Consider the following 14,935-nt stretch of genomic DNA (forward strand, 5'->3'; position numbering starts at 1 on the left):
CACTAGCAGACCATTGATCGGTGTATGGAGGAGCCAAAGACTTGATCATTTCTCCTTTTAAGGATTTTCATTGCCCTCTCAAGGTTGTATATTTTCATTTTTTGAGGAAAAACATTTAACATCGCAAAAGTAACAAGAAGTATAAATGGTTCATAGCTTTGGTGAGAAGTTCTCAAAGATGTCTAGTTTAACGAAGGTATTATTTCAGCCTATCTTCAAAGTTTAAACAGCTCAGTGTCATTGGGTCTTCCTTTCTGGGTTATGTTTCATAACTCTGAAACCCAAGTATCCATTCTCATTACTCTACTGAAGGAAGAAATGATCCACCCCATGGTCCTCGTCCCATTTCTTGTTGTTGTTGTTCAGTCGCTAAGCTATGTTCCACTCTTTGCAACCCCATGAACTGCAGCACTCCAGGCTTACTGTCCTTCACTATCTTCTTGAGTTTGCTCAAATTCATGTCCATTGAGTCAGTGATGCCATTCAACCATCTCATCCTCTATCACCCCTTTCTCCTCTTGCCCACAATCTTTCCCAGCATCAGGGTCTTTTCCAATGTGTTGGTCCATTGTATCAGGTGGCCAAAGTATTGGAGCTTCAGCTTTAGCATCAATCCTTCCATGAATATTCAGGATTGATTTCCTTTATGATTGACTAGTTTAATCTCCTTGATGTCCAAGGGACTCCTGAGAGTCTTCTCTAGTACCACAGTTTGAAAACACCAGTTCTTCAGCACTCAGTCTTCCTTATAATCCAGCTCTCAGCCTTCTTTATGGTCCAACTCTCACACATCCATATGTGACTATGGGAAAAATCATAGCTTTAACTATATTGACCTTTGTAGGCAAAGTGATGTCTCTGCATTTTAATACACTGTCTAGGTTTGCCATAGCTTTTCTTCCAAGGAGCAAGCATCTTTTTATTTCATGGCTGTATTCACTGTCTGTAGTGATTTTGAAGCCCAAGAATATGAAATCTGCCACCATTTCCACTTTTTCCCCATCTATTTGCCATGAAGTGATGAAACTGGATGCCATGACCTTTGTTTCTTGAATGTTGAGTTTTAAGCCAGCTTTTGACTCTCCTCTTTCACCTTCATCAAGAGGATCTTTACTTCCTTTACTTCATTTTCTGCCATTAGAGTGGTATCAGCAGCATATCTGAAGTTGTTGATATTTCTCCTGGTAATCTTAATTCCAGCCTGTGAGTCATCCATACAGCATTTCACATGACATATTCTGCACAGAAGTTAAATAAGCAGGGTGACAATATACAGCCTTGCCATACTCCTTTCCCAGTTTTGAACTTGTTTGTTGTTCCATGTCCAGTTCTGACTGTGCTTCTTGTCCTGCATACAGGTTTCTCAGGAAGCAGATAATGTGCTCTGGTATTCCCATCTCTTTAAGAATTTTCTCTACAGTTTGTTGTGATCCACACAGTCAAAGGCTTTAGAGTAGTCAGTGAAGCAAAAGTAGATTTTTTTTTTAATTCCCTTGCTTTTTTTATGATCCAGTATATGTTGACAATTTGATCTCTGGTACCTCTGCCTTTTCTAAATTGACCTTGTACACATGGAAACTCTTGACCCACATACTACTGAAGCCTAGCTCAAAGGATTTTGAATATAATCTTGCTAGCATGTGAAATGAGTGAGTTTGTACAGTAATTTGAACCTTCTTTAGCATTGTCTTTATTTGGGACTGAAGTGAAAACTGACCTTGTCCAGTCCTGTGGCCACTGCTGAGTTTTCCAAATTTGCTGGCATAATGGGTGTAGTGCTTTAACAGCATTATCTTTTGGGATTTGAAAGAGCTCACCTGGAATTCCATCACCTCCACTAGCTTTGTTTGTAGTGATGCTTCCTAAGGCCCACTTGACTTCACACTCCAGAATGTCTGGCTCTAGGTGAGTGACCACACCATCATGGTTATCTAGGTCATTAAAAGCTTTTTTGTACAGTTCTTCTGTGTGTTCTTGCCACCTCTTCTTAATATCTTCCGCTTCCGTTAGGCCCTTGCTGTTTTTGGCCTTTATTGTGCCTGTCATTGCATAAAATGTTCCCTTGGTATCTCCAGTTTTCTTAAAGAGATCTCTTATCTTTCCCATTCTATTGTTTCCCTCTATTTCTTTGCATTGTTCATTTAAAAAAGGCTTTCTTATCTTTCCTTGCTATTCTCTGGAACTCTGCATTCAGTTGGGAATATCTTTCCCTTTCTCCTTTACCTTTCACTTCTCTTCTTTTCTTGGCTATTTGTAACGTCTCCTCAGACAACCGCTTTGCTTTCTTATGTTTCTTTTTCTTGGGGATGGTTTTGGTTACCACCTCCTGTATAGTGTTATGAACCTCGGTCCATAGTTCTTTCTTACGACATTGCTGTTTGCTAAAGTCAGAGGATAAAAAGTATGTGAATAACTGAGAACACTCGGTCTCAAAGTGTGTACTGAATCAGCACCATGTTGGTGCTTTATGTGAATTACCAATAAGAACAACAACCACCACCACCACCACTTATGGTAACCCAGTCATTCACCTTAATACCTAGGCATAATCTAGTCACTTCCTCTTGATAGTAACCCATGGGGTAAGGGCTGTTCTTTCCCTGTGTTAGAGATGAGGCCAGCAAGTCACACAAAGGTCAGTGGCTGAGCCAGAATTTGAACTTCAAACAATCTGACTCCAGAGCCTTCCCTCTAAACTTGATTAAATTCATATGACAACCCCTCAAGATGGGCCATGGTGTCCCCATTTTACAAATGAGAACCCTAGACTCAGGTTAACAATTTTGCAGTAACTTCTCACACACCTGAGAAGTAGCAAAGTTTGATTTTAAACCCTGATTCCAAAACCCTCCTCATGCCTTCCCCGTTGAACTATCTTTCTTACACTACAACACATTCCTTTGTGTTTAGGACTTTATTCACTTCCAGAAGACCTTACAATTGGCCAATAGACAGATACTTAAATGAGCCTGCAGCACATTCCTCTGGGTTCTTTTTGCACAAGAAGCTACGTGTTTAGCCGGCATGCTTCATTGTGTGAATGCTTCAATACAAGCTACCTCTGTAAATAGCTGTAGGAATAAGCTTCCCAGTTCCTTCCTGCCTCAGGACTTTGTACTGCTGTCCCTCAGCATGGAAGACTTTGTCCCGAGATCTCTGCAGGGCTGACTCTTCTCAGGTATCAGATCAGATGTCGTCACCCCTGTGGGGCTAACCCTGACTCCCTGTATTTGTTTCCTAAGGCTGCCACAAAAATTTACCCAAAACGGGGTGGCTTAGAACAACAGGAATTTATTTCTTATCATTCTGGAGGCCAAGAGTCTCAAATCAAGGTTTTGGTAGAGCCATGCTTCCTCTGAAGGCTGGAGGGGAAAATCTTTTCTTGCCTCTTTCAGTTTCTAGTGGCTCCATCCATTCTTTGGTTTATAGCAGCATAACTCCACTCTCAATGAAAAAGGTGGTAAGACTTAAAATTAATAAAACTAAGATCATGGCATCTGGTCCCATCACTTTATGGCAAATAGATGGAGAAGCAGTGGAAACAGTGAGAGACTTTATTTTGGGGGGCTCCAAAATCACTGCAGATGGTGACTGCAGCCATGAAATTAAAAGACGCTTGCTCCTTAGAAGAAAAGCTATGACCAACATAGACAGCATATTAAAAAGCAGAGACATTACTTTGCCAACAAAGGTCTATCTAGTCAAAGCTATGGTTTTTCCAGTAGTCCTGTATGGATGTGAGAGTTGGACTATAAAGAAAGCTGAGCGCCGAAGAATTGATGCTTTTGAACTGTGATGCTGGAGAAGACTCTTGAGAGTCCCTTGGACTGCAAGGAGATCCAATCAGTCCATCCTTAAGGAAATCAGTCCTGAATATTTATTGGTAGGACTGATGCTGAAGCTGAAACTCCAGTACTTTAGCCACTTGATGCGAAGAACTGATTCCTTGGAAAACACCCTGATGCTGGGAAAGATTGAAGGCAGGAGGAGAAGGGGACAACAGAGAATGAGATGGTTGGATGGCATCACCGAATCAATGGACATGAGTTTGAGTAAACTCTGGGAGTTGATGATGGACAGGGAGGCCTGGCGGGCTACAGTCCATGGGGTCGCAAAGAGTTGGACATGATTGAGCGACTGAACTGAACTGAACTCCACTCCACTCTCTGCCTCAGTCTTCACATAAACTACTATTTTGTATTTCTCCCCAGTCTTTTTTTCTAAGAACACTTGTCATTGCATTTAGGGCCTACCTGGATAATCCAGGCTGATCTCATCTAAGCATCTAATTATATGGGCAGGACTGTTTTCCCAAACAAGCTTACCTTCACAGGTTCATGGCGGGCCACGGGGAGCAGTGGCATATCTTTGGCAGGGGGAACATAGGGTGCCATTCAACCTGCTCTAGGAAAGCCGTGCTGCTCTAATAAAGCAGCCTTTGCTGATGTCATGCTCTGTGGCAGCATCACCCAGTTTAATTTTTTTCACTGTCCTTGTGCTTGTTTGATTCATCTTGTTCTTTTGTCTACTTTTCTGTTGCTTGTCCCTGCCTACTTGAACTCCAGCTTTATGAATAAAGAGCTGTCTTATTCACTGCTGGATCCCTATCACCTCACTCAATGCTTGGTGTAGTCTAAGGATCACCAAATATTTGCTGAATGAACAATACCATTAGTCAAATGTGACATCAGCTTGGCTCTCTGATCCTTTCAACAATTTCCAGGGTTTTCTTTTTTGATATTATTTATGTTATTTGATGCTGGGAGGGATTGGGGGCAGGAGGAGAAGGGGACGACAGAGGATGAGATGGCTGGATGGCATCACTGACTTGATGGATGTGAGTCTGAGTGAACTCCGGGAGTTGGTGATGGACAGGGAGGCCTGGCGTGCTGGGTTATTCATGGGGTCGCAAAGAGTTGGACACGACTGAGCGACTGAACTGAACTGAACTGATGTTATTTGAATTTCACTTGCGTATTTTTGGAAACACAAGTATATTATGGGATATATATTTAACACAATAGATAAATATCAATATATATGCTATCATTTCAATATAACACTCAAGTTCTAACTGTCTTAATAGTTCATTTAGCTTTAACTTTTCCCCCATGAGAAAATCTTCAGAATAATATTTCTTTCTCCCATAGGCTCTGATCACCTCCGGGAGAAAGATGGCCTCTGGGCTGTCTTGGTCTGGCTCTCCATTATTGCTGCCCGGAAGCAGAGTGTGGAGGAAATTGTCCGAGATCACTGGGCCAAATTTGGCCGCCACTACTATTGCAGGTGAGAAGGCTAAGGGTCTCCATATGGACCTTAGGAAATTCCTTGTAGAAAAGTTAAAAAAAAAAGGCGGGGGCTAGAATCTTATGAAGGTAGCATCTGTCAGGGAGATCTGAGGAATGCAGAGGCTAGAGCCACATAACCCCTGAGAGGTGGTTGGGGGTGGTATCAAGGTAGTACCAAATTAGAGGATACAACTTTCCCTACCTCTGGTGACACCTGTCTGTAATCTTTTCATCAGTGCCTATACAGTGGGCAGCCATCCTGAGATGAAATTTGAACTGTAGAACCTTGAAAGGTCCTCTGGCAGCCATTAAAAGTTGCACAGTCAGACCAGGGGTTTTTCTTGTTGGTTTTCCACCCATACTTATCAAGGAAATGGGGGAAGAGACAGAAGCTGCCACAGGTCAGGGTGCTTGTTGTAATCCTCTCCCTACCATCCTTTGTCTTACCTCCCCACTAATGGGCCACATAGTGACTATTCGTGGGTTGGGAGTCTCAACTACCTTCCTGTTGTTGAAGTAAGCAAGGGGGGCAGTCTTTGGCTTGTGGCTGCCAGCTAGATATGTGTACCTAGAGATGCTATTCATGTATAAATAGTACCAAACCATGGTTTAGGAGGAGCAGTGATCTTAAAAGATGTTAACTGTAAGGCTGTGGAATTAGGGCAGATAATCTTTGCGCAGTCTCAGCAGCTCTCAGTGTATTAAAAACAGACACTGTACCTCATTTGCTTTGCTTATGAATAGTTAACTACTTGGAGGTTTGGTTGCATTTCAAGAGCTTAAGGGACAGAAAGAAAGCTTTAGACTTCCCTTATAAGGTGATTGTTTCTTCTCTTAAGAGGTCATTTACTTAGATAAACATCAGAGAATAAGAAGGCTTGCGATATTACTCATTAAAATCAAAGAGGCTGCAGTACTCTGGGAAATGGAGACAGCCTCACATTCTTGGTTCCTATCTAGTTAAGAAGGCTAAGGATGTGACAGCCTGCAAATCATCTCGAATTATTCATTGTATTATAAAATAAAAACTGTAAAGGCAGGTAGGAACTTGTTTTATTCACTAGTATTTCTAACAGCTGCCCCAAATCCTGATTCTTATGGGCTTTTTTGGCATACCAGAGGGGCCAGTTGGCACAGAAAATCCTTTTATTGTCTGAAGCTGTGCCATAAAATCCAACCTGATCAAATAAATTTTGATTGCCAACCTCTGGCTTAATGAAAGCACTTTGAGTCAGGGATGTGTTCCTCATAATTTGTGGAATGATTATCTAGCTTTCTGCCAGCATTTTGAAGACATGGTGTTATGATAAGTGTATTTATGATACAGTTCATTTTTTTTGTGGCCAAGAGCTTACATGATAATTACTTTTTTCATAACAAATACCATATTAGAGAATATAATGCAGTGGAGATATAAATTCTTGTAGGGCGTTCAATTATGATTCAGGTTTCTGACCAAAGAGATCACAGAGATAAAGAAAAAGGGAGGAGGGAGTAGGTAAAATGAAAGCAAACACTTCCTCCAGCCTCCGGGAAAGGTAGGTCGCAATGCTTGTGAAGGAGAACTATTTATAGCCTGTTTTCTTAGTGGGCAGAAGACAATCAAATTTGGTTTAACTGGTACTGAGCCTGAAGAACCTAGATGATATTCCCTGTATGAGTGGGCCTCAGAAAGAATTCTCGATTGTAAAATTTCTTTCCTTGAACATGCGTTGGTAGTGGTGATGGTCAGAAGGGCTTGTTTGGGGGAGTGAGGGGAAGTTGTGGCAGAACTTGCTCGTGTATGAAGATGAGTGTTGGGGCAGCTGGTCTGATGATCTCAGCCATGGCTGAGCGTGACCTGTCACATTTGTGTGTTTTTTCAACTTCTCAGACTCTTTCAGAGCCTCTCTATCTCCTCCTAGAGCCTCTTATCCCATCCTCGTGCCCTTTTCTGCTTGGCTGGGTCTTTACCTTCCCAACAAACTACTGATAAAGAGAATCTAGGCTTAGAGCACAAGCTGAGAAAGAATGCTCTGAGAGCATTCCCTGTTGTTTTGTTCTCAGGCTGGGAGGACACACCTTCTGTAGGAGGGAGAGAATAGAAGAAGGAGGGGATGTAGGTGCAGGGGACCCATTGTTAGACATGGTTATCAGTCCATGTTGGTCAATAACCTGATGTTTACTGAAGTCTCAAAAGATCTTGGGTGGAGAAAAACTGTCAACTATTCAGATCTTCCTTCTTTAGTTCACTCTGAGAACTCACCTTTCCTGTGTTAAAGAGGCCCCAAATTTGAGATCCCACCACTTGAGCACAGCTACCCCTCCTAGGGTTTCCTTCTTAAACAGACCTCCCTTAGTATGCCATTAGGACTTGGTCAAACCCATCTGACACTGGGAAAGACCCTATAGTTTCTTCATGATAGTGACTAAGAATAAAAGTAAGAGCTTTAAGCACCAGTGTCTGGCATTGTGCCAACTACTTGGTATGTATTATCCTATTTAAACCCAGCAACAACAAATGAGATAGGTGTTATTTTTAGTCTTTTTTCCCCCTCTAATCACCTCCAGCCCCATTGTTCTATGTGATGTTCTTGGCTAGAAGGACCTTTTTTTTTTTTTTTTTAAATGGAACAATTGTAATATATCTTCCAAGTTTCCAAGAGAATTTTATGGTACATTGAGTTCCCTTCCCCATCTCTCTTCCCTGCCTTGATTCCTCTCTCTCCTCCCTTTCTGCCTTCACCTCCTCCCATATTCATTCCAGTGCTTACAAAACCCACTACTTATCAGAAGCAACAGAGAGAACAAAACAGAGTAGATCTCTGCCCTCCTGGAGCTTACAGTTCTCATGAGCAAAGACAAGAAATAAGTAAATTAATATATAAACAAAGCAAATACAGATTGGGGTAACTACCAAAAGAAGATGTAAAGGATGATGAGCGATGGGGAGAGAGAGAGGGGAGGTGCCTTAGATGTCTTGTCAGAGAAAGTGTTTCTAGGGGTAACAGTAAATTTGAAAACTGAAGGAAGGAAATGCATCAGCTATTGGAATAGCCTGGAGAAGACTGTACCAGGGAGAGGAAGCAGCAAGAGGAAAGGCCCAGAGGGTGGAGCATCTTTGAGGACTGGAGAGGAGGCCTGTATGGCTGGAGCATAGTGAACAAGGGCCAGAGTGAGACATAGCCAAGTCAAGGAGGTGGGCATGTCGTATCCCACAGTACTTTATAGTCTGTGGTTAGTGTTTTAAATCTTAATCTCAAGATGATGGGCACTTTTGGAGGGATTCAAAGGAAAGAATGGCCATGATTTAATGTTTACAGGATGCTGCTGTTGCTGTGTGGGGAATGAGTGAGGGACCAGGGGAAGAGGTTGACCAGCTGTGGGTGCTTTTCTGTGCTGTTCTTCCACGGAAACAAAACCAGTGATTAGACAACTTGAGAGGCCCTCCTGGCTGCTGTTTCTCTGATTAGATTTGTCTTTAGCCTGTGTCCTGTCCCCCTCACCAGGTTTGACTATGAGGGATTAGAGCCCAAGACGACCTATTACATCATGAGGGACCTGGAAGCCTTGCTCACAGATAAGTCCTTCATCGGCCAGCAGTTTGCTGTGGGGAGCCATGTGTACAGTGTGGCGAAGACAGACAGCTTTGAATACGTGGACCCTGTGGATGGCACCGTGACCAAGAAACAGGTACTTGCTAGGACATTGCCAGAACAGGTTATCAAATGATGAGAGACCGGGGGAAATGCAAAATGTCCTATAACCGGAGAGGTCTTCAGGGACAGTCTACTGTGATCCCTTCATTTTATAAATGAGAGCCCTGTAGCCAGCGGAGAGGAAAGCCCTTGGTGAAGATTACCTACCTACTTAATGGCAGTGGGTGGATTAGAACACAGGGCCCTGGCTCTCTGTCCAGTCTTCTTTCCACCTGGTAACTGATAGGCCTCAACACCATGAATAGATGTAGACTCAACATTTCTTCCTGAAATACTTGCAGCCTGAGTCTCTCTATGTAGCGGCCATGATGGGTGACAGATTCAGAAAAGTTTCCAAGAACAACAGAAGGCTTTTCCTTGGGACCCGCAGGTGCAGGGATGGTTCACCTTTTATTACCTTATGTCTTTGAGGAATGAAGGGAGCTTAGCCAGATGGGTTTGTTGCTCCTGATAGGGGAAGAAAAAATTAGAAATTTTGCCCCACAAACCCAAAAAGAAGATCTATGGTTGAGAAGTATCATGAAAGATAAGTGGCAAAATCGACCACAATTTCTTCTGTGATCTCATCTCTGTGAATTGTGTAAGAGACATGGAAAGCAATTACAATTATTTTTCTTCTCGATTTTGGCAATGTTGGTCACTCTGGGAACATATTTTATCATTTATAGTCTGAATAAGACATTCTGGGTAATGTTAAGAAAAGTTCCATTATAAAATTCCCCAGTTCTTACCTTCTTATACATGCTTCATCAACTACAGACAACAAAATAAATCAGATGCTGTAGTTTGAGGGGACTAGATATAATGGTAGATATTGCTGTTTTTACTTTGACTGGTGTTTTATACCTAGTCCTTGTCCTAGGGTCCTCTGACTTGCTGATGTTCCAAAGCCTAGTGCCCTCCTGTTACTCTGTATTCTGAGAATACTCTGTTGTATTCTCAGTCTAGTCTGCTTTAGTTTTACAGTGATCTTTCATCTCTGTCAAAATGTCAGTCTTTCATTCTAGAAGGCCTTCCATAGCTGGACAAATTCATCACAGTCTTACTTTAGAAAGGTGTAGGATAGTGGAAAAACTAGTCATGAAGAAGTTTGAAGACCCAGAATTGAATCCTGCTCCCGCCACTTACTAGTTGGAAGAGTTGTTAGATTTCTTTGGTCTCTGGTTTCTTTCTCATCTGTAAAACATCTGTGTCACAGAGCTGTTTTAGAAATAGAATGAAATAACATATACAAAAACTCCTAGCCTTTACACAAGGAGTGCACCATGCATCTTTCATGGCTATGATTTGTTTTGCACAAGAATGCTTTCTTGTAGACGGGATGAATTCTCTCTAAAATAATACCAGTGAGTCCTGGAGATGTGAAGCCAGGAGCTCAGCACATCCTTGAACCTCCATGGCTCAGATAAAATTCTGTTCCAGTTTTGTACCATATTCTCACTTCTATTTCATACAGAGTCCTCAGAACAAACTTCCCTAATCTAAGACTCATTTTGTTGTTGTTGCATAGAACTCAAGAGTCGTAAAATACATGCTTTCTAAAGTATCCCTGAGAGGTTTTTTCTTCCCTGATGAGGCAGTCTTGAAAACCGTTCCTTGAAGGGGTTGTCTAGTCATTGGTAGGTTCTGAACTTGATCTCCTTATGCAAAGCTTGAGGTCATTTGTTTTGTTGTTAAATCTACTAACACTCTGCTTTGTTTCTTCCTCAGTGGCCTCAGCATTTGGGTGCTTTTTTTCTTGACTCCTCTTTAATCTTTCATATCAGGCTAATTCTTCAACTGGATCTCAAATGTGGCCTTTGATTTATTCCATGTCCCTCCCCTTCAACCCTGAATATTGGTTTCCATTTTTACTCTAGAATTTATTGATTTTTTTCCCATATTCTTTCATCTGGGGTTCCCTAGTGGCTCAGACGGTAAAGCGTCTGCCTGCAATGCAGGAGACTTGGGTTCAATCCCTGGGTCAGGAAGATCCCCTGGAGAAGGAAATGGCAACCCACTCCAGTACTCGTGCCTGGAAAATTCCACTGATGGAGGAGCCTGGTGGGCTACAGTCCATGGGGTTGCAAAGAGTTGGACATGACTCAGTGACTTCACTTTCACTTTCATATGAGCTCAAAGGTGACCATAAATACTATCAGAACCTGCTCTTGGGAGTTTCTCTAGTAATGAAGGAAGGATGGTTGTTCATCTTCCCAGATTCTAGGACCCAAGTGATGCCTTCATCAGCTGGTGTCCCAGACTCACACTGGAGCTTTCTGCAGGTCTGGGTTGGACTCATTGGGGATTTGGGGAGATCAGTTTACACACAGGTTCATACCTGTTGTCAGCAAATCATAGATGGTTCTTTCACCACAGATGATCCTGTTGGCACACAGGGGAAATTCCTCCACAGGTGGGGCCATTGCTAAGCTTTCACTCCCAAGGCCTATGTCTAAGAATTCCTGGGATATCAGGATTATCAGCATTCACTTCTGGGGACAATTGAGGCCGGGGAAATTGAGGCATGGTTGCAAAATACACTGCTGCTGCTGCTGCTGCTGCTAAATCACTTCAGTCGTGTCTGACTCTGTGCAACCCCATAGACGACAGCCCACCAGGCTCCCCCATCCCTGGGACTCTACAGGCAAGAACACTGGAGTGGGTTGCCATTTCCTTCTCCAATGCATGAAAGTGAAAAGTGAAAGCAAAGTTGCTCAGTCGTGTCTGACTCTTTGCGACCCCATGGACTGCAGCCTACCAGGCTCCTCCATCCATAGGATTTTCCAGGCAAGAGTACTGGAGTTGGGTGCCATCGCCTTCTCCACTATCCATTCCTAAAAGACATATTTGAATTTAAGTAAACTGGTATTATTTTAAAATATCTATAAAATAAAATGCTTTGGTGCATTTATTCAGTAGATACTTTTTGTCAGTTCAGTCACTCAGTCATGTCCGACTCTTTGTGACCCCATGGACTGGAGCATTCCAGGTCTCCCTGTCCATCACCAACTCCCAGAGTTTACTCAAATTCATGTTCATTGAGTCAGTGATGCCATCCAACCATCTCATCCTCTGTCATCCCCTTCTCCTCCCGTCTTCAATCTTTCCCAGCATCAGGATCTTTTCACGTGAGTCAGTTCTTTGCATCAGGTAGCCAAAGTATTGGAGTTTCAGCTTCAGCATCAATCCTTCCAATGAATATTCAGGACTGATTTCTTTTAGGATGGACTGGTTGGATCTCTTTGCAGTCCAAGGAACTCTCAAGAGTCTTCTCCAACACCACAGTTCAAAAGCATCAATTCTTCGGTGCTCAGCTCTCTTTATAGTCCAACTCTCACATCCATACATGACTACTGGAAAAACCATATTTCTTGAGAGCCTACCAAATGTATATAATTGGTTTTTCTCATGGTGCAGTTTTTTTACTGAAGTATAGTTGATTTGCAATGTTGTATTAATTTCCGCTATACAGCAAATTGATTCATTTATACACACATGTACATTCTTTTTTAAAATATTCTTTTCCATGATGATTTATCATAGGATACTGAATATAGTTCTTTGTGCTATACAGTAGGATCTTATTATCCATTCTGTATATAATAGCTTACATCTAAACCTAGTGGTGCAGTTTTTAAATATAATTTTATAACAGCTTCACTGAGATAAATAATTCACATAACGTGCAATTCACCCATTTAAAGTGTACAATTCAGTGGTTTGTAGTAAATAGACTTGTGCAGTTGATGCCATGTGCTGGCTGGGTGATCTCAGTCAAGTTACTCAACTTCCCTGTGCCTTTCTGTCTTGTCTGTGGAAATAGGAATAGTAATTGTGGCTGCCTCATACAGCCATTGGGAGAATTCAATCAGATAATACATATAAAGTCCTAGTATATAATACACATTAATAAATGATTAACTTAAATAAGTTATATTAAAAGAACATCCTTGGGAAAGCGAGATTTTGGCATTTAATGAACTATGCATGCGTGCTAAGTTGCTTCAGTAGTGTCCGACTCTTTGTGACCCTATGTAGCTTGCCAGGCTTCTCTGTCTGTGATAAGAAAAGCAGGGGAAAGAATTCAACAACATACAGCTTTGCAGGGTGTCACGTGAAGACATGGGAAAGCCCCTCAGTTTCTGTGTTATCTGTGAATTGATTCAAACTCACATTTCTCTGCTTCCCCCAATATCCTCTGTCCTCTGTCACACACACTTCGCTTCAAAAAGAAAAAGGATTTTTAAGGCAGCTCTGTTTCCTTTTTGTCCTTCATTTGAGGTCAGAGTCAGGGAACAGACCGTGGGAAAATAAAGTTGTTTCACATGTATCTCTAGAGATAAAGAAGAAATGTTTCTCCATCGAAAATGAAATTAAAATCCTGTTCTGGCGATAAGCCACTCCCCCATCCCCCACCCCCGTCCACTCCACTGCTATGAAAAAGTTCAGCAAAGTCTGTCCTGCCTGTGAGATTCTGCGGAGCCTCAGGGAGCAAGAAGGAGGGACTTCCCTGGTGATCCAGTGGCTAAGACTCTGCATTCCCAGTGCAGGGGGCCTGAGTTCAATTCCCAGTCAGGGAACTAAACCCCACGTGCTACAACTAAAAGATCCTGGCACAAGCAAATTGGAAAAAAAAAAAAAAAAAAGGAGCAAGAAGGAAACCCCTCACATGAATTCCCAGGGACTTCACTGGCCTTACTTGGCCTGTCAGATCTCATGGGATTTATTATGGCTGCCTCCGAGTGTCTGATATTTTTGTGACTGTGGGCACCAAGAGAAAAGTTGATGTGTGCTTTCCACTAACAGGACCCAAGAGAGATTCTGATTTAGAAATAGCAATTGAATGAGGTGTGGTTCAACAATAGAAGCTCATCCTTTGTGGTCCCAAGAGGATATGTCACTGGTTATTTTCTGGTTGGTAAAATCTAGTAACATGAATGAAAGATGTTGGTTTCTTCAAATGCAAGTGGAAAAAGTAGCCAATAGCTAGCTACTCTAAGAATAGGGGTATGCTGCTGCTGCTAAGTCGCTTCAGTTGTGTTCGACTCTGTGCAACCCCATAGACAGCAGCCCACTAGGCTTCCCTGTCCCTGGGATTCTCCAGGCAAGAACACTGGAGTGGGTTGCCATTTCCTTCTCCAATGCATGAAAGTGAAAAGTGAAAGTGAAGTCGCTTAGTCGTGTCCGACTCTAGCAACGCCGTGGACTGCAGCCCACCAGGTTCCTCCGTCCATAGGATTTTCCAAGCAAGAGTACTGGAGTGGGGTGCCATTGCCTTCTCCGAGAATAGGGGTATAGTTGTTGATTAATAGTTGCATAAAGGGTGGCCTAATCTTTTCTCAAGGATGGATTCATTGTGCAAATATCAAGATTTTCCCTGGTGTTTGGCACATTCTCTCTTCCCTCAACAGTCACTATCCGGGGGGGCATTATAGATACCCAGATTTTCTCTTACCATTGTCCTTCCTCATCCCCTCCTTATACCCCCAACTATGAGACTCTCCTGGTTCTGGGAGAAGGGGTGCTCCAATCCCAGTTCTGGGAAAGAAAGACAACTTGACAAATGGTACCAGCACCGAGTGAAGGCATATTGCCACCAGAATGGGCATCAATCCAGAACTATGACCTGTAATTTGAAAATTAGCTTTGAAATGAGAAACCTTGCTACTTTAGGAGCAAAATTTAACCAACTGAGTCTCTCTTTATGACTCATCCAGCTCCCATATTTCTGTTTACCAAGATCAAAATCATTAAATTCTATGAGTGCTGAAGTAATTTGCAAGTAGAAGTTCAGCTGATATTAAAAAAAAACAAAAGAAAAAACTGATGTAAATAAATGCATACCAGTTAGCTGATGTGGAAAACCAAATCCAATTTGATTATGTCAGACTAACTCTGAACTTATTAATACCTCTTCAAGTTATGCAAGCTGTGTGGAAACATTTTGATGTCGTCCTCAACCTGGAA

At 42.2% G+C, this 14,935-nt stretch overlaps 1 protein-coding gene across 1 annotated transcript in view; it reads left to right on the plus strand.

The window, feature by feature from the left end:
* Positions 1-14,935, plus strand: part of PGM5 (phosphoglucomutase 5) — a 209,470-nt gene that overhangs the window by 139,198 nt on the left and 55,337 nt on the right. The window contains 2 exon segments of the mRNA NM_001102335.1: positions 5,151-5,286; positions 8,777-8,960. Of these exon segments, the coding sequence (NP_001095805.1) occupies positions 5,151-5,286; positions 8,777-8,960 (320 nt within the window).

The sequence above is a fragment of the Bos taurus genome, chromosome 8 (assembly GCF_002263795.3).
Source record: "Bos taurus isolate L1 Dominette 01449 registration number 42190680 breed Hereford chromosome 8, ARS-UCD2.0, whole genome shotgun sequence".
Lineage (NCBI taxonomy): Eukaryota > Metazoa > Chordata > Mammalia > Artiodactyla > Bovidae > Bos > Bos taurus.